The 18,896-nt window shown below is 63.2% G+C and overlaps 2 protein-coding genes across 2 annotated transcripts; one reads left to right on the top strand and one right to left on the bottom strand.

Moving 5' to 3' along the window:
* Positions 1 to 8,503: 8,503 nt before the first annotated feature.
* Positions 8,504 to 15,960, bottom strand: LOC135995027 (papilin-like). The gene is made up of 7 exons (XM_065645992.1): positions 15,888 to 15,960; positions 12,217 to 12,470; positions 10,838 to 11,132; positions 10,369 to 10,509; positions 9,856 to 9,993; positions 9,378 to 9,770; positions 8,504 to 8,615 (listed from the first exon to the last, which is right to left on the bottom strand). The coding sequence occupies exons 1-7, from the start codon at positions 15,958 to 15,960 to the stop codon at positions 8,599 to 8,601; spliced, it is 1,311 nt and encodes a 436-aa protein (XP_065502064.1). The 3' UTR covers positions 8,504 to 8,598.
* A 684-nt stretch (positions 15,961 to 16,644) lies between these two features.
* LOC135994943 (WAP four-disulfide core domain protein 2-like) lies at positions 16,645 to 18,649 on the top strand. The gene is made up of 4 exons (XM_065645883.1): positions 16,645 to 16,747; positions 17,003 to 17,137; positions 18,241 to 18,393; positions 18,489 to 18,649. The coding sequence occupies exons 1-3, from the start codon at positions 16,660 to 16,662 to the stop codon at positions 18,390 to 18,392; spliced, it is 375 nt and encodes a 124-aa protein (XP_065501955.1). The 5' UTR covers positions 16,645 to 16,659; the 3' UTR covers position 18,393; positions 18,489 to 18,649.
* Positions 18,650 to 18,896: the final 247 nt, after the last annotated feature.

Here is an 18,896-nt window from a genome sequence, read left to right as displayed (position 1 = left end):
AGGAGTGGGGGCGGCCAAGGTGCCGGTGCTGCGGGCAGGGGGGCAGAGCCCCCGGCAGCTCCCAAAATGGGCCATTTTTTCCCTGTTTTCTGTCACCCATGAACCTCCGTGGGGCTGCGCAGCTCTTCCGTCCATCGCCAGCGCGTTCTGTCCACAGCCGCCACCATCACCAGCCGCTGTCACCGTGAAACGAGGCCCAGAACGAGCCCCGGGAGCGATGTGACGGTCCCTCTGTTTGCCGAGGTGACAAATAGTCCTGTAATCCGCCGAGATGCAGAACCGCTGACGGATTAGAGGCATTTTTCAATTTAACAAATATGAATAATTAGAAGACAGTCAACTTGGCCAAAATCTTATTGAATTTATTTCAACTATCCTTTAAAAAACAGCTTTGAGCTAAAATAATTTTTCATAACATAATGATCGCAGATATTATGCCATTATCTCAGTAGGAGTCTGGGTTGAGAACACTCACAAAATTAAAAATATATATAATGTTTTCAAAGAAGGCCCTGGCATCCCCTGTTGTTTCAATAAAATACAGGAGGTATCAGTCATGACAAAATTAACTCAACAAATCTGCCTGTTAGAGATGAGATAAATAGGAGATAATTACAGGATCATCCAGCTTTGCTGCTGAGTGCGAACAGAGCAGCCGGAGCAGCGACACTCATGAGCGTGACACACACCGGGTACCAGTGACCCTGTCCCCTCCACCCGGAGGGGTCCCACCCCAGCGGGTCCCCGGGATGTCCCCACAGCCCCTGGATCTGTGAACAGCCCACGTACACCCGTGGGGGTCTCACCTGGCACCATGAGCCCTGGGCTGGGAGCTCAGAGCACGGGGCAGTGTCACTGGCACAGCCACCAGCTCCGCTGTGCCTCCTGTCCCTGTCACACCAAATGGCCACGTTGCTGCCCAGGAAACCAGGCTGTCCCCGAGCTGCTGCGCAGCAGGACCGGTAACAGATTTATCCGTAAGGGCAACTGGAGCACAGGTACAGAACATTGAACTGAAAAGCAAAACCAGGAGCAAACCTGAAGTCTAGAAAAGCCCCAAGGAGGCGAAGGGACAGGCTGACCTGGCCCCCCGGGCACCGGCCTCTGCACAGGGACACCAGCCACCCTGCGGGCTCTGGCCAAGCGGGACAAACCCACAACTGGGAGCCCACAGCAGCTCCACATCCCCAGCACCACCCACCACAGGGACTGTGGCATCACTGGGACCTTGGGGCTGCTCAGCCAGGGGTGATGGGACCTACAGCACCTTGTCCCTTGTCCTTGGCAACATCCCCAGGGTTTGGGGTGTCCCTGCCCCTCTGCCCTCAGTGCTCCAGCGTAACAGGCAGTGATGTCCTGCTGACTCCCTGGCGCTGACAGCGGGCACCATGGCCACCCTGCGGCACCTCTGGCCCTGGGGACGCAGAGGGGCTGGGTCCCGGCAGCCCCTGGAGATGGGGACGAGCCCCAGCCACGGTCCCGGCAGTGGCACCGGTGCCAGTGTGAAACGGCGGCTCTGCGGGCCACGAGGAGGCTCAGCCCTGTGGCGGGAGGAGAATCCTGCCTTAATTTTATTCCAAGTTCAGGTTTCAATCCAGATGCCTCGAGATCTAATTCCGAATAAATAATTGTACTGAGTAACCCAGGTCCCCCGGTGATTAACTAAACACACTGAGGCTCGCTGAAATTGAATTAGTGGTGTGCACTCAGCCGTTATTACCCTCCCCACGTCATGAATATTAATGAGGGGTTATTAAGAAATGTAAATGATGCCTCAGGGGGTTGGGAGCACGGAGGGTGCTGGGCCGTGTGGGCTGATATGACAAACCATTAGGAAAACAGCCTGATTGAAGTCACTTTTTAATTATGTCAGATCTCGCTCTTTCTCGGGCGCAGCCATGTTTCCGGACGCTTTCGCTTCTATGAAAATGAGAAAAAGGAACAAGTTACAGCTGGAATGTGAAATGAGCGTTTGCAAAGTGGCGAAGCCGCAGACCCCAAGCACCCGGGCAGGGGGGGCGGCCGGGGCCTGCCAAGCCCTGCCTGCGTCCGCAGGTCCCCCCGCCACCAGCCTGGGCCCCCCAGCGGGTATGGACAGGGAGACACCAGCACCCCCACGGCACCCCCACCCCAGCCTGGGCCCCACAGCCCCTTCTTTCCCCAGTTCAGCATCACTGCCCAGCACGGCTGGTAAATCTCTGGATAAATCTCATGCATTTTAAGAGGCTCTTGCTGGCGTCCCTGCACCGCAGAATCAGAGCTGACAGGTGCAGCTGAGTTAATCAGAGTGGATAATGGAGGGAAAGAAAGAAATTTCAGACCAAATTGCTGCAGGAATCATGAGCCGGGACTCAAAACCATTCAATTAAACCAGGGTGAAGCTTAAAGGGGAAGACAGCCATGCTCTGAGCCTGGCATCCCACCCAAGAGAGAGAAGGGTACCAGTCCTGGGGAGGGACATCCCGCTGGGGCCGTGCCAGCATCTGGGCCCAGTCAGCCCTGCTGCATCGGCGGTTTACTTGTAAAAGAGACAAAATGAGCCTGGGGCTCCTCTTCTAGAGGCAACGTTAGACCTGACGCTTTGATGGGGAGACGAGCGTGGTCCCCCCCAGCCCCGGTTCTGCCACAGCCACCATCCCACCGCGCCAGCGCTTGCTCCTGCCCAGCATCTGTGCCTGTCCATGCCAGTACTGGCACCCACGGCTCTGGAGGGCCAGGCTACCGGACAAGCTAAAAAATGGGCATTTAACGTCACCGAGGCCCATTCCTGCAGCAGTGGAAATGCACCAGCATTGCCACGGTGTGAGCACGGGTGGCCAGGATTGGAATGCACAGGGAGCTGTTGGTATTCAGGTGTCTGCACCAATGGCTCCGTAAGGCCAGGCTGGCCTCTGGATTGCACCCGCGAGCGCTGAAATTACTGAAGGGTAAAATGCAAATAGGCTGTAACCTTCCCAGACCTTGTGCCGGCACCACTGCGCCAGCTCCGTGCCGAAAGGGCGGCACCTGCATTTCCGCCACTTTTTCTAAATTGCTGCTGGAGCTGTTGGGTGATTCACCCCCAGCCCCTCGCAGCCTTTACTCCCCATCCCGGTGCCGCCATCCATGCTCGAAGGGTTTGGGGTGACACCTGCCGTGGCTCCTGGACGGGGTGCCAGGTCCTGGGGCTGAGCACCCACTGAGCCAGTCAGTGCTGCGGGGCCGGTGGGAGATGCCAGCTGTGGCATAACATTTAATGAGATTTTCATGAACCTGCTGATTGAATTTGTTTGGCAGGCAGGCGGGGGGGCAGGACCGGGTAATTAAAGGGAGCTGATCTGTGAAATCCAGCTGCAGAGAGGGCGGGCAGGGGCAGCGGGGCTGATGCCCCCACCCCAGTGCGGTGGCCACGGCCAGGCTGCTCCTCCATCCCCGCGCTGGTGCCGCTTGCTGTCCCGGCACAGCTGGAGCCAGAGCAGCACCTTATTTATGGCTCCGCTTCCTCGAGTTAAACTCCACAAAGTGTGACAATCAAAATTAAAGATTTCTCCAGACAGGCAGCCTGGGGGGAAATCACTGCCGAGGCCGACAGAGATTTCCCAATGGTGACTTTTAAATTAAAGGGGAAAAAAATTTCTTTAATTTGGCAACGTGCTTGGGATGCAGCTCACTGGCCACGTTATTATCCAGCTCAGCAAATGCTCCCAGAATTCGCTCGCGCTCCAGATTACCGATCGCAAGGCAGCATGTCCCCACCTGCACCAGCGCCCACCAGGGGCCTGCAGCACAGCCCCGCGGTGGGGACACAGCTCCAGCATGTGCCAGAGGCGCTGCCAGGCCCAGCCATGGGTCACGGCAACATGGCTTCACCGCCTGACCAGAGAAGCCACCGCTTGTCCCCAGCGCAGGAGCTGCCCGAGGTGATGGGGCTGGTGGCACTGGGACAGCCCTGCCCGGAGCCACGGGGAGCACAGGCAGCCCCAGACCTGTCTCCCCTGGCACAGCCCTTCCCCTTCCTCTCCCGCTGTCCCTTCAAGATGAAGCAATGAAATTATTTTTCTACTTGAGTAGTTTTCAATTTAGATTAAGAAAAATCTGTGCTCCGTTAGCAACGTTGCAGTAAATCACGAGCAAGCGGCACTCTGCAGCTGACAGCCCGATCGCTTATCGGCTGCAAACCCTTTTTCACACTGACAGGCTCCAAGTGTGACATTGAGCAGGGGCAGCAGCAGCTGGCACGGTGACCGTGGGGGGAGACGGACCCGCAGCCAGAACGCACCCTGGGGCACCACCCAGAGCGGACAGGATCAGGCCCTGGGCACCACAAACTGGGACAGGCCTGGAGCCGCAGGGGCAGCCCCAGCTCTGCCAGCCCCAGCACCACTCCTAGGGCCACCGTGGGAGCCGTGCAGGGGACATGCTGGCTCCCACCCGATCCCCACAGCTCAGCAACATGCTGGGGCTGAACCAGCACCTGCTGCCAGGGCCACTCGGTGCCCCGGCATCTCGCCGAGCTCCGGCCCGTCTGTCACCGCCAGCAGCTCCCAGCACAGCCGTGACAGTGCCCATCGCCAGCTGCCCACGGCCACACCGGGAGCGGATCCCCATCCTCACACTAGCACCATCAAAAGAAGCATTTGACAGAAAGCAAACCTTTTTTTTTTTTTTTTTTTTACCCCTCTGGTTCTTCGAGCTCGTTTATCGCTTCCACGAGGCAGGCAGACCTGTCAGTGCCTCAACCTCACTCATCCGTTTAACCTTGGGGGAAGAAACACATTTGCGGCGGGTAACGTGCATCAGATGGTGGCACCGGGAGCGCCTGTAGCTGCTGCACCTGATGGATGGGCTACACGGGCCTCGCCTGACCCGCGCTTGTATGTTATCTGCATTGCTGCGGGAGGCTTTTCATCACGCAGACAGCTCCAGCATCACCTGCCTGCCAGGAGCTCCTCGCCAGGGAAGGCTGCCGGCAGAAATGGCCAGGAGCAGCCCGGCCACGCAGCTGTGGCTGGCGCTGTGCTGGGGAGAGGCCGCCGTGCTGGGGGGTCGCAGGCTCTGGCTGCGATGGCATTGGAGGTACAGGGACAGCCCTGCTGGGAGCAAAGCTGGCGCCTGACGTGCCCAAGGGGACAGAGGATGCCCTCACCGCTGGCAGTGCCACCAGCCCGGTGGGAAATGCCAAGCTGCTGCACTTGTCCTTTAGGTGATGTTTTTCCAGCGAGGGGTCCTGTGACAGTGACGGAGAGGGTACGGAGCTGGGCAGCCCGGAACTTCGGTGACAGATGAGCGCTGCCAAGTGCCGACACAAAAGCCATTTGGTGTGGGGAAATGATAGATGCTAGCACTAATTTTAAGCACAGGCAGCTGAATTCCTCCAGACAGTCGCGGCGCTCAGGATTTAGGGCACAGCTGCTGGGTTCAGATGAGGTGTGAAATCAGCCCGGCGTGCAGGGTGTTACTTAATAATGAACGTCTCGTGATGGATGGGGGTGGCTCAGTGATACAACCTCCACATTTGGAGCCTTTCAAATTTCTTGCCATCAATCCTGGTCCCTGCCAGGCGGCAGGAGGAGCAGCTGGCACACACCCCTTTTGGTGGGCACCCTGCCTTGGGCTGCGTGACCCCCTCCCGCACCACAGGCACCTTCACGCTGGCTGCAGCACTGGGGGGAAGCCTGGGGCCACTGGTCCCTCCAATGCCACCAGCAGCATGGCCCCAGCAGTTCCTCATCCTCCCTCCAGCCCAGGAGCATCGCTGGCTGCTCCCGTGGGCCGCTGTGTGAGGAGGGGGACAGTGAGATGTCACGCCCTCTCCAGGGACATCCCTGCTCACCCAGCACCAGCTCTCACCCCACCGCGGCAAGTGGGCTCTGATCCACATGGGCAGTGCAGACACAGCACCCGCCCAAAATATTTATGGTAAAAGTGATGCTGGAAATGGCAAGTGCTGTGCTTGTCTGTAGCATCTAGTCTTTCTTCTGACCTTATTAAAAAATCTATTTGTGTTGAGATTTTAAATTCACTTCTTACATTACCTACTACAGGCTTCACACCGTATTAATTTCTCCTCAAGCAAATGAGTTTGGTATTTGCTCTTTTCTGATACCACCAGTGCCAGACGCAGAGAGGACACACACTGTGTCCCCCCGAGACCTGCAGCCTGTGCTCGCTTCCCCCCGCGAGCAAACAACCCCCGTGCGTCCCCCCCACGCACGCACCCCTGTGTATACACAAGCACCTTTAGGGGATCCCACGTCCTCCAGCGCTGGGGCAGGTCCGAGCAGCGCGGCCGCCGTTGCCACCTCCCCCGGGAGGAGGAGGGCGGCTCCGGGATGAAGGCCGGGGGAGGCGGCAGCGGGACCCCGGGACACACCGGGCCCGGCCGCCCCCAGAGCGCCCGGTCCTGCCCGCCGGTGGGGCCGGGATCAGGGTCGGACCGGACGCCGGCGGGGCTGGAGCGGAGCCGCTCTCTGCTGCGGTACCGTCTACTTGGGGTGATCACTGCCTGGAACGCGGTCAGCTCGCCTCATTATTGTGCAAATTGCTGGGAATGCAAATCGGGTGCACCTGGGGATAAGTGATTAACAATATCACCGCTGATCAAGGTCGCAGGGCACTTTCTGCTTGTTCAGGGCGCCTGCGCTCCCGGTCCGCTTCGAGTCCAATGGTCGGGTTATTTTACCCCTGTGACCGCGGGCACTTACGAGAGGCTTGATCAGGCTTTTGCAGCCACTCGACGAGATCCCGCCAGCCGCCCCCCGGGATTAGGGACGTTCTGGAGGGGCTCCGGCTTCTCGAGCCCCCAAACGCCCCGCCTCTTCCCGACCCGGTCCCCGGGGGTCTCCTCATCTGCTTAACGGGCGTGAGCAGCGTGCAAACCACCGCCGGTTATTGCCGAGGAAGCGCTTAATTTAGGCAATGTATTTAAAGGAACTAATTAGAGTTGTATTAATATTTATGAGCCTCATGGAGAAGCTGATAGTCGCTATTGAGGGTATTAACTGTTATCTTGCACCGGGCAGGACCGGGGTGTTTGGAGGCAACTTTAATTGTGGTGAAAACAGACGACATCTCGCCAGCAGCCGGTGGCAGCGGCCAGTCCGGCGCCACACATCCAACCGCGTCTGCAGCGCTAATGAATGTCCGCTGTGATTAACAACCCTGCCCGTGTGGTGTCCCTCGCCCCAGCAGCCAGGCATCCCCCCGAACATCCCTCCGGTGAGGGAGGGGCCACCCACTCGGGGCAGGGAAGCCAGAGCCCCCGCATTCCCCCGGAGCGGCCCTCTGTCCCCACACCAGCCACGATGCCACCAGCCAGCAGCCCCCGCCTCATCCGTAACCAGCTCCCTTCCCGCACTCGACCTCTCGCTATAGCAAAGTTCACACCAATTTTCCTTCCCCTCATTTGTCTGTAAACCATGAAGAAAAATCACCACCATCCACCCGCATCAGGCCACTGTGGTGATGTATGGCTGTAATAAAAACCCCATTTGGGGAGACCGCCTTCCCCGTGCCACCAGCCAGTGTGACATGCGTGGCACAGGGCCGCAGCTGCCAGCGCCCGTGGGCAGCCAGCACCAGCCCAGCCCCCCTGCGTCTCCATCTTGGTCTCGCTGCAGCCGGCGCCCGTGGCCAGGAGCTGCCGGAGCCGTTATGGAGCCGCAGCCTCTGCACCATGTTCAGGCAGTTGGTGTCATTAGCACCTGAGAACAGGATCGTGGGGGCTGGAGGGGGCAGCGTCTTGCCTGGGCCGGGTACTCTCCAAACCGGGGGTCAGGCCTGGGCCCACGCACTGCAGCCCTGCCTGAGCTTCCTGTGCAGCCCCACCGGCTCCAGAGGGACAGGGTGCTGGGGATGGGGACAGGGAGATGGGGGTCTGGGATCCCTCCCTTCGTGCCTGCCCCACACAGGGACTTTCATCTCAGCAGCAGCCACGCTGCTGGCTCAGGGCTGAGCAGGAGCAGGTGGGAAGGGAGCTGAATAATAAATTGGCACTTTCAGGAGGTTTTCATCTTTTCTGTTTCAAGTTCCTCCCTGCCTCTGCCTGCAGAGCTTGCCAGCGGCCGCAGGCAGCGGTGCACAGGGAGGCAGCACATGTGGCACTGTCTGGCTGCTGCCAGTTTGACACAAAAACCCATTCCTCACAAGCCTCTGAGGCACTCCTGCCCCCCGGCTCCCCAGGGGGGCCAGGGGCAGTGAGGTGTTGCCAGAGGGGGTGGGCAGCACCCACCAGTTCGACACCAGCTCCCCAGCGCTGCTCGCCTCCACGCAGCCACGAGAGGCATTGGGGCCCCGCACCAGCTGCCTGCTGAGGGTGAGCTGGGAGCGAGGGGCTGCCGCCTGCCACCCAGAGCAGAACCGTGTCCCTTGTGCCAGGTCCCTGGGCTCGGGCAGGGTCTGGCCTTGCAGCTCCAGCACACGTGGACGTGAAGGGAAGCAGGAAGGCGCTGGGGCGCAGGTCAGGCCAGGCAGAGGAGACAGGGCTGCTGCAAGCCAGGCGTCCTGGCACTTTATTGCAAGGGGCAGAGCGTGGTGGCCAGCACTGCAACAGACCCCGACCCCAGGGCCGCTGGTCCCAGGGGGTGTGGGGCAGGCACCGCTGGCACCTCCTCCTCAGGGTCACTCCTTGGCTCTCCCTGGGGACAAAAGGGAACAGTGAGGACAGGGGTGCAGGCAGTAGCGTCCTGGGGAGCAGAGCTGGCCCCATACTGGCCGCTGCCCTCACTCCGAATGCATTCACCCCCCCCCAGCCCTGGGCACAGGCTGCCCCCCCACCCACAGCTCCGGGGACGTGGCACAGCCGGGAGCAGCTCTCGTGGCTCCAGTGTTGTGTGAAGACACAACTGTGGTGCCAGGGAAGCCGAGCAATCACGGTGGCTGTTCATCCACCAACGGCCCAAACTGCCCGCAGCTCCACTAGGAAACAGATGTCACAACCAGGCGAGTGCCCACACGGTGCCGCCCCCTCACCCTGGGGGCCACCGCGGCTCCGCCAGCTCTGCCAAACGCGTTCAGCAGAGTCGTGGGAAGGCAAGTTGCATGAGCAGGCTTTTCCCCCAGCCCGTGCAGGCTGAGTGCCGCCCTGGTCAGGTTTCCTGCCTTGGTCAGAACCAGGCAACAGTGTCAGTAATCATGATTTTGCAGCCTGATTATCAAAGACGACACAGCTCCCAAGATGGAGGTGTGAGCTGGTTGAAATCAGCCAGCATGTACAATCAGAGGCTCCTGTGCTGTGTGACAGGGTGATGCGGGGTGCTGCCACGCTCCCTGCCACGGGGGGGCTGCCCTCGCTCCATGGGGACCTCAGCAGACCCACCAGGTCTGGCTGCCCAGCTGCAGGGAGGCAGCCCTGCACTCCCAACCCTGCCCCGACAGGGCAGCCCAGTCCTTCCTCTCACCTGTTTGCTGGCAGACCTGCTGGCACTCCTCCACCGTGTCAAAGTTGTTGGCGTTCCCCTGGCAGCCACTGTAGGTAAAGGGCTGGCAGGTCCCCGTGGCAGGGTTGTAGGCGTAGTGACGGAAGTGTCCCCTGCACGGGCCAGGCACGGGTGGGAGGTGACAGATGTGAGGTGAGGATACAGGGCTGTCGGCAGGAGCAGGATCCAGCCCGTGGCGCCCACCAGTGCGCAGGAGCGGGGCCACAGTAGCTCTGTCTGGAGACAGGCAGCCGAGGCCACAGCCCGTGAAGCAGCACTTCTTGTGGCCAGGACAGTCGGTGTCATCAGTGCAGGAGTTGTTGCAGGGGGCAAAGGTCTGCAGCACCTTTCTCTTGGGGCAGACGCCTGGTTTGGCTGCAGGTGGGAAAGGCGACAGGGTCACAGGCGGGGTCTGTCCTGGCCGCAGCCCCCTCCCACCAAGCCCTGGGGCTGTCCTTACCTGGCACTGGCCGTACACACTGGACGTGGCAGCCCATGCTGCAGCACTTCTCCTTGCCTGGGCACTGGCTGTCGCTGCTGCACTCCACCAGGCAGATGCTCACCAGGTCAGGAGCCCGCGGGCAGAAGCCCCTCTTGGCTGAGGGTGCCCAACAGGGTCAGAGCCCCACCAGGCACTGCCTGACCCCACCACCCAGCCCACCCATGGGTGCCCACCCCTGGGCCTGCAGGCAGGGAGCAACAGGCACCCCTGTCCCCCAACACCAGAGGGGCCAAGAGCAGGGATGGGTGCATGGGACACCCTTGTCAGCCCTTGTGGGTGATGCACCCCGCAGGCAGCAGCTCCTCTCAGAAGATCCCAGACCCAGCACATCCTGTCCACCTGCCGGGACGGGGCACGGGGGCTGGCAGGGCTGCAGGACCTGCTCCCCGAGGTGGCTGCAGTCACCCACCCCCCCTTGGAGGGCACTGCACAGGCTCACCCATGGCTACCGGGGTGAAGTGACCTCCTCACCTCCTATGGGCAGCCGGCACTCCCGTCCACAGCCGGTGCTGCAGCAGCGCTCGCTGCCCGGGCAGTCCCTGTCCGAGGAGCAGAAGTTGTCGCAGCGTCCCACGGAGATCTGGCTGGGCAGGGGACACTCGCCATCCCTCCCTGTGGGGACAGGCAGGGGGTCACGGCGGGCAGGACTCCAGTACGGGCAGTGGGGCACGTCGCGGTACCGGGCACTCGCGGGGCCGCCCAGCGCCTCAGGAGCTGCCAGTGGGTGAGGGACCAGGGGACACGGCACTGCCCCGGGGGGTCCAGCCCTGCTGGGTGCGGGCTCTGCTGCAGCAGGGACCGCGGGGCTGCGCAGGGCGCCCCGGCGGGATGTCCCAGCTCGGAGACCGGGGACCCCCAGCGCACTCCCACCGACGGGACCCCGGGGACAGCGGGGCGGTGGCGGGGCCGAGCTCAGGGCGCAGCCCGGGCCGAGGCTCACCTGGCAGGTGCTGCCCCGCGGCCGGGCCAGGGGTACCCGGGGGGGCCGCCAGCAGCAGCAGCAGGAGCAGCCCCGACTTCATGGCGCTGCCCCGCGCCGCCCACGCCCGCTTAAGTAGAGCCCGGGAGTCCCGGGCCGGGCTGGCGCAGCACCCGCGCCGCTTCCCGCCCCCGGCCCGGCCACGGCGCTCCCGGAGCGCGACACGGCCCGGCCCGCTCCAGCGGAGCAACAGCCTCCTCTGCCGGCCGCTCGGGATGTGCGCAGGATCGGGCCCGAGCCCACGGAGCTCACGGAGCTGAGAGACAGCGGGGGCAGAGGCGGCACCTTGGCAGGCACAGCTGGGAGGGGCCGCAGGCGGGGAGGGGCTGCACATGCCAGGGGTCTGTTCCCCATGGCCAGGGCACAGCGGCAGGAGGACGTGCCAGCTTCACACTGCCTTGTGCCAGCTTCACACTGCCTTGTGCCAGCTTCACACTGCCTTGTGCCAGCAGGACTCAAACACCTGTCATTAATGGCACACAACTACGCGCTGTAACACACGGTGGGTGTGCGGCAGCCGAGAGAAGAAGAGCGCAAGGCCAAAGTCCTGCAGAGCGAGGGGCCGCCAGCGGCAGCCAAAGGACCAGGCACTGCTCAGAAGAGACTGGTGACTCCTTGCATCACCACTCTGGCACTGCAGCATGTGCCACGTTGGGGCAAAGGTGTCACTCAGAGTGACGCTGTGCACATAAACCAGGCACAGGACTGCTTTTACAGCCCCCGGTTTTCTGGTTCCATTTGTTTCAGACGCGGAATTTCTGTAGCAACAGGTGCCTTCAGGCACTTGGAGCAAGGATGACGCAAACAGGAATTTTCGAGTGGGGAAATACAATCGTTGAGCTGTAAAACCCCGTATGAGACCACAGAGGCCAGGTCAGCCTCAGTACAGACACTTGCTTCCAGCCACACTGGCCTTGTGACAAACCCCCAGGCAGGGAGCATCCTGCCCTGCAGACCAGGACCCCGGCCAAGGCCTTTCTCCCCAGCTACAGCTCCAGTGGAGGATGAACCCCTTCCACCAGCCCCTCCAAAACCCAGTTCCTGCCCCTCTCCACCCCTGTGGCCATGGGCTGCCCTTGCTGCAGCCGTGCCAGCCCCCCCGCACCCAGCAAGCCAGGCTCCTCTGCCTGGCCTGCCGGCAGCACCTGCCTGTGCCCTTGGCTATGGGGGGACATGGTGAGCTAGGCCGGTGTGGCCAGCAGAGCCTCAGGGCGCAGCAGCACCATGGGATCCCTGTGAGCACCAAACACACTTCACTCTTGGCCCCGTCACCCTTCACATGCTCAGCTGTGACAGGCTCTCTGTCCCCTTCCCACACTGTTAACCTTGGGGTCCCCCACCCTGTCCTGGACCACCTCCCGCCGGTCCCGGTGCACAGTGAGGTGAAAGGCAGCCCCGGTGCTGACCCTGCTGGAGCACCCATCTGCCGCCACAGGTCTGCAGCCAGTCAGCGTGCCGGCACCCAGCCACCTGCCTGTCCCTGCAGAGGAATGGTGCTCAGTGTGCAACGCCTGGCCTGGCACGTCACTCAGGCTTCCCACGCTCCGCTCCTCCCGAGGCCACACTTGCCTGCAGGGACCCAGCCAGCTGTCACCTGCGGGCAGACACAGCAGGATGCAGGCACCAGGCCAGCACCAAGGCAGCCGCTCCATCCCCGAATGTCCCCGTGCCACACTGCCAGGACAGCCACCACCCCAGGGCTCCATCCTCCTGCTCTGTGCCCCCTAAATTCTTGTCCCAGAAACTCAGCTAATCACTTGTCACACCTGGGCATCACTTCACATCTGCCATGTTGGCTCCCACAGTTTGGTGACGAGACCACCTGCCCTCTGCCCCTTGCCTGCGGGTCTCCCCCAGTGCTCTCAGCTCCTGCAGCCACGCGAAGAAAGTCCCGTCTGCACCCTTTGGGCCACTCAGGATGTACCAGCCTTCTCCTGTCCCCTCCGTCCCCTCTTTCGCAAGCCAGAGAGTTCCAGCTCCTTCCTCTGGGCTCCCTGTGGCCATGAGGGTTATGATGGCTGCATCTCCCTTTCCACTGGGGAGGATGCCGTTGGGTGCCGATGTCCCCACCCTGTCTGCAGCCTGGCTGCTGGGGCTGAGACAGGGCCATGGTAAATGATTTCTGAGGCAATAACACATTGTGGGGCTGTCTCTGCCTCGGGCACACCATGAAACGCAGCAAGAGTTTCAGTACATCAAGGTTACGTGTGCGGTGGCCCCTCCCCAGCCCTGCGCAGATATAAACCCTTGCCGACCCACGCTGGTCATCCAGCATCCGCAGGAACAGCCATGAAGGCCACCGGCATTCTGCTCATGGGCATCCTGGCCCTGTGTGCCCAACCGCAGGCAGCCACTGCAGCTCCTAGGGGCACAGGTGAGTGCTCGGGCATTACGGGGCGGCCACGTTCCCCGGCTCTTGGGACATTGTGGGGCTGGCTCAGGCCAGGGATCCCCCATGGGACAAGCAGGTAAGACCAATCACACCAGCACAGGGCCAGGTGCTTCCCCAGCTCTGGGGCACCCCATGCGCCACCACCGAGCCGTGAGGCTCAAGCTCTGCAGGGCGGAGAGCGGCCACCAAGCTCTGTGCCATGCAGGCAGTGCAGGCACTGGGGGCTGGCGGCAGCAGTGGGACATGGCAGCACGGCTGGTACCATCCTGCCTGCGGGGACACCAGCCCTCGATCACCAGCCAGGTGTTCAGCCGGGCCCCAAAGGGGTCAGATAACACCCCATGCGCCAGCCCGTGCACAGTGTGGAATGCCTAGGCTGCAACTGTCAAGGCCCGAGCTCTCCCTGAGGAAGGGTACCCCTCTCCATCACTGTCCCCTGCTCTCCCAACTCCATGCAGCGGCAGGAGGCTGGCTAGCTGCCCGGGGGCATCATGCCTGGTCCAGCAACTCTACCCTTTTAATCATTGACCACTCTCCCTTGGCAGGCAGAGAGACGTGACTCCAACACCTTCCCTGCTGCCATGAAGGAGCCGCGGTCACCCGCGGGGCTTGGGTGCAGCCGGTGTGACTAGGCTCCAGAGGGGCAGGCACTGCCACCCAGGGATGCTGCAGGGAAGAGCCTTTGGGGTCAGGCTTGGGTCTGGTGATCCCACGTCCTCAGCCAGGATCCTCCCCTGGACATGACTTGGCACGGGGATGGCTGCCCGTGGCTGTGCCGGCAGAGCCCCGCACTTCCCACAGCCGTCCTTGGCCTCTGGTGAGGAAGCAGCTGGCAGAGCCAGGGTGGGAACAGCAGGATCCCCAGTGGCACGCACTGGGGACAGGAGCCAGAGCATTTCTGTCTCCCGGGAAGCGATGCTGACTGCATGGGCTGGAGCCCTGGCCCTGCCACCTGCATGTGCAGCCCCCCCTGGCCACTCTGGCTGGCTGGGAGCAGCTCCGGCTGGATCGGCCGCTCGGCAGCCAGCGGGGCACAGCGGGGCCAAGGTGCAGCCTCGGGCAAACCTGCTGACGCCTACACTGTTCCCCATAGCTCTCACCTTCCTCCCCCATTTCCTCCTCATCTCCGATTCTAGGCTCTCATCTGCTCTCACGCAGCTGCCCTGGTGCAGCCCGGCTGCAGGGACAAGCCGCTGGGTGGGCAGCGTGGGGCTGGCAGCAGCACTGCTGCACCAGGAGAGGCCGCAGGGTCCGGTGGGCTCTGACCCTGTACAACATGGGCAGGGACAGCGCAGGTCCCCCACCTCTGTCCCGGAGGGCAGCCCTCGCACCACCTGGCTGCCTGTCATGTTTGCAGCAACCACGTTATCATCCCGCCCCAGCCACTGCTGCACCATGCCCTGGCCCTGGCATGGGGGCCACCAGGCTGCAACACAGCCGCCTTTATTCAGGGAGTCCCAGCATGGGCCCAGGGCTGGGAACACCAGCCCAGGTCCCCGAATTGCTATCCACAGCGGGGCCCAGCTGCACGGGCAGAGCAGGAGCATCCCGGCCAGCCTGAGCATGGCCAGACACTGGCAGCCTCCCCGGCACCAGCCACCAAGTACCCCAGCCCGGAGGGCGCAGGGACAAGGACTGCCCTGCCACTCCCCCTATGCCCCAGGCCTGTCCCCTGTCCCCATGCATCGGCTCCTGCTGCCGAGGACAGTGAAGCGCGGAGCAGCAGCGGGGCAGGTGACTGGGCCATCCGTTACTGCATAAACACCCACGGCAGGGAGGGGACCACAGGCAAGGCAAACAGTTGCTGATTTACTGCCACTCCACCCCGTGCCACATTGTTGACTGTGGGGTTAAATTACCTGGAGACAGACCCCGGAAGAGCGGACAGCGGATCGTGACTCGGGGCAGGGATCGTGTCCCTGGCCCCGCCACCCCCGGCCCACGCGGGTCTGCAGGGTGCTCCAGCCCGGAGCAGGGGCTGCCCTGGAGCCCCTGCCAGTGACAAGGGCACATCACTGGAGACAGGGCAGGTCTCACCCTCCTCACTGCGCAGGAGAGGCTCAGCTTGGGACTGAGCCCAGGATGGGTCCCAGGGAGCTGGGATGCTTTGGGATTGTCCCCCAGCAGAGGGGTCCGGCCCATGTCCCCTGGCTGGGCAGCACCAGCACCATGCGCAGGGACCTGCATGGTGACAGCAGCTAAACTACAAAGGCATTGAGCCAAAACTGGGAGCTGTGAGCAAAGGGGTCAGGGTGCTTGGCACAGTGCTGGGCTGCTCCTCTCCCATCAGCAGCCCTGAGCAGTTAAAGCCACCCCTGGAAGCACCTGCGGAGGAGACAGGAGCTGGCGGGGTGGCAAACACTGACGAGAGCAGGGCAGCCACGCCGGGCAGTCTGGGCCGCTTGGTCGGCTGGGCCTACCCAACGCACCCTGGCTCAGCGCAGCCGGTGCCGCGAGGTGCCTGGGCCTGCCCGCGGCAGCACATGTGCCATGGGAGGGGTATCCCCCCCTGCCAGGCCCAGGGCTCTGGGGTCGTACGACCCCTGGCACCGCCATGGCACAGAGTACCGGGCACACAGCCAGAGCGTGCTGGTGGCTCGCTCCCTGCCAGCCACTCACCCAACCGGCACTGCTGGCTGATCCAGGCCACATCCCTGGGGCTGTAGGAGGCGGTGAGGATGGCGGGGGCCATGGGATGAGGTCACGGCCAGGCAGGAGGAGCTCTCATGGCTGCCAGGGAGGCACAGGGGAGACCCAGGGCCGGCGCCTGCTGGGAGAGCCTGGAGGGCCCTTCAGTTAAGGAGCGAAAGCTGGAGGAGAACAAGTGGCTGGAGCAGAAGCCAGGCAAGCGGCAGCAGCAGCCAAGCCACAGCCTCTGTCCGCGCCACCAGCTCGTCCTGGACCCTGGGCATCAGCAGCCCAGGCTGGGGGCTCCACTCGAGCTCACAATGGCAGCTGGGGTGGCACAGGGAGAGTCTGAGTGGGGATGGATCGTGCCATGTTGCCATGCACCTGCGTCTGCCGTGCTCACCGCTGGCAGCAGCAGCGGCATCTCCGTGGCCGAGCAGCCCTGCACCCCAGCTGGCTCAGCGCTGGGGCCGACTGCGGTCTGGCATGCGGCGCATGGTGCCGCGGCTCTGGCAGGCGGCTGCTGTTCCTGCCTGGCAAGTTTTCGGCGTGGCCGCCCGGTCTCCTCGAGGCTCCCCCTCCCTGGTCGGCAGCCAGCCGGGCAGATACCTGATACTTGGGTTGTGCAAGCGCGAGGGGGGAGCCTGGCCCTGCCCGGCCCTGGGAGCCACCCGGAAGGCCGAGCCCTCCCGCCCGCCGGCCCCACCTGGAGAGGAGCTAAAAGGCCGGCCGGGGCCCCGCAGCACAGCGCCGGCTCCACACCATGCCCACGGCCCGCAGCGTGCTCGTCCTGGCGGGGCTCCTGGCTCTCTGGGCAGAGCTGCCTCCAGCATCCGCCCAGAATGTCACCAGTGAGTATGAGCGCACGCTGGGCTCGGCACGGCACGCCCCGGGCCAGCAGCCAGCATCGCTCCAGCCCTGGGGCCTGCTGCGCTGGGGGCCGGGGCCAGAGCCAGCCGGCACCCGGCATGGTTGGGCTCGGCAGCATCCCTGGATCCAGCCCTGGGACTGGCGGCAGCATCTCCCGCCTGGAGCTGGCAGCCCTTGCCCTGCCGGGGGGCCGGCAGCCCCAGCGGCCGCCCACGCCCTCCACCTTTGCCTTGCAGCGAAAGCTGGCGTGTGCCCGGACCCGGCGATGGAAGCAGTGAACTGCACGGTGGGGTGCCAGTCCGATGGCGACTGTGAGAGCACCCTCAAGTGCTGCCCAGCGGCCTGCGGCAAGGCCTGCCAGAAGCCCGATGGTAACGCTGCCTCCTGCTCCCAGCCCCGCTGCCATGAGCCGAAAGCCTGTCCCAGCTGGCAGCACCGGTGTTCTGGGGCACGATAGCAGCCGTGGGCCTGGGCACCCATTGCAAATCCGGCTGCAGCGCGGTTATGGTTATTGGGGGCTACACAGGGAGCCTGGCGGAGTTGGGGTGTGCTGCCCAGGGTGACCTACTGGCACGGTGCACCCTCCATCCAGCCTCACCAGGGCCACACTCATCCCTTCTTCCTCCCAGCGACACAGGGGTTGAGCAGACGCCACCAGACGATGCTGGAGCCGGTGCAGAGGGCAGGGGCCTCCCCATCGCTGCCCACTCAGCCTCATGAGTGGCTGCCAGCGCAGGACGTGGGCACTGTCCTGCCTCCTGACCCTGTGCCTGGGAAGGATCTCCCAACAGCATCATCCCCAGCCCTGCAGTGGGTTGGGCCCCACAGCCACCCGGTCAAGTGTGCTCACTGTGCCGGTCCTGCCAGAGAGCAGCCGGGATAGCAGGAGTTGGGATCTCCAGCACAAACCTGTGGATGTGAACCAGAGACTCCAGTACCTCCATTGCCACCTGCAAGGACAATGCTGGCCTGCCTGTGCCACAGTGGAGGACGACACGGTGCAGAGCCCAGAGCCCAGTGCTGGTGGCAGGCAGCGGGACAGCAGGACAGGGCCCCGCACAGCTGGGGCACAGGCTGTCTAGGGGGCACACGCCCCCAACTGAGCCCATGTGCCACAAGCACGCAGCTGGGACAGTCTGTGGTGTCTGTGGGGGAAAGCGGGGTCAATGCTGCTATCAGGACCATGTGCTGCGGCCATGCATCCTGTGCTGGCCACACACTCCTGAGCGGGACGCTAAGCACAGGGACCATGGGGGCTACCATGCCACGTGGTCTCCCCAACATGTCCCCATTGGGTCAGGCTGGTGGAAGCGCCAACAGGCAGAGCCATGGCGGGGAGGAGCCACCGCTGGCACAGGGATCCTTCCTCTGTGACAGCCGGGGCTGGGGCCATGCCTGCAGCTCCAGGAGCTGCAGAGCCGGCCCTGTCCCTTGTGCCAGGGCCGGCAGGTCTCAGGTCTCTTCCCTTTTGCAGAGAAGCCCGGCACCTGCCCGCCCGTCAGCCCAGGGATCCCCATGCTGGGCGTCTGCACGAACCAGTGCAAGACGGACTCCAACTGCTCCGGGACTCAGAAGTGCTGCAGGAATGGCTGCGGCAAGGTCTCCTGCGTGACACCCCTCCCCTGAGGTCAGTCGGGCACCCACCAACCCTGGGGTTCCCACAACACCCAGGGCACAGTACTCATGTGCCCGTCCTGCTTATGGCATCTGCTCCCTTTGCAGGCACCCCCGCCTCCTGCCAGCCTGGCCACAGGGAAGCTGCTGCCTGACACGAGTCCCGCACGCCCAGGCCCCAGCCCTGCACCATCCACTCCAACCCAGAGCCTTCAGCTTCAGCTTCTTCCCCAGGGTCCCCTGCTCAGGGTGCGCCACAGCCCCCTCCACTCTCACCAATAAAGCAGCCTGTCCCTGCTGTGCTGGTGGCCGCTTCTCCATCCTGCCATGCTTCTGGTTGGGCAGCTGCTCTGCCCGGTCCCAGCCATATCCTATCTGCTGCAGCTGCTGCTGGGCATTGGTGCCACTTGGAAGGGCTGCACCTGCCAAACACCAGCACTGACTATATCTGCATCGTGTCCCCGAGGGTCTCCAGGCAGTGCCCCTGCCCGGGGCTGCCCCACAGCCCAGGGTGCC

The sequence above is a fragment of the Caloenas nicobarica genome, chromosome 15 (assembly GCF_036013445.1).
Source record: "Caloenas nicobarica isolate bCalNic1 chromosome 15, bCalNic1.hap1, whole genome shotgun sequence".
In the NCBI taxonomy this organism is placed as follows: Eukaryota; Metazoa; Chordata; class Aves; order Columbiformes; family Columbidae; genus Caloenas; species Caloenas nicobarica.
Note: the sequence above shows the minus strand (reverse complement) of the source record. Positions and strands in the feature narration are given on the sequence as shown.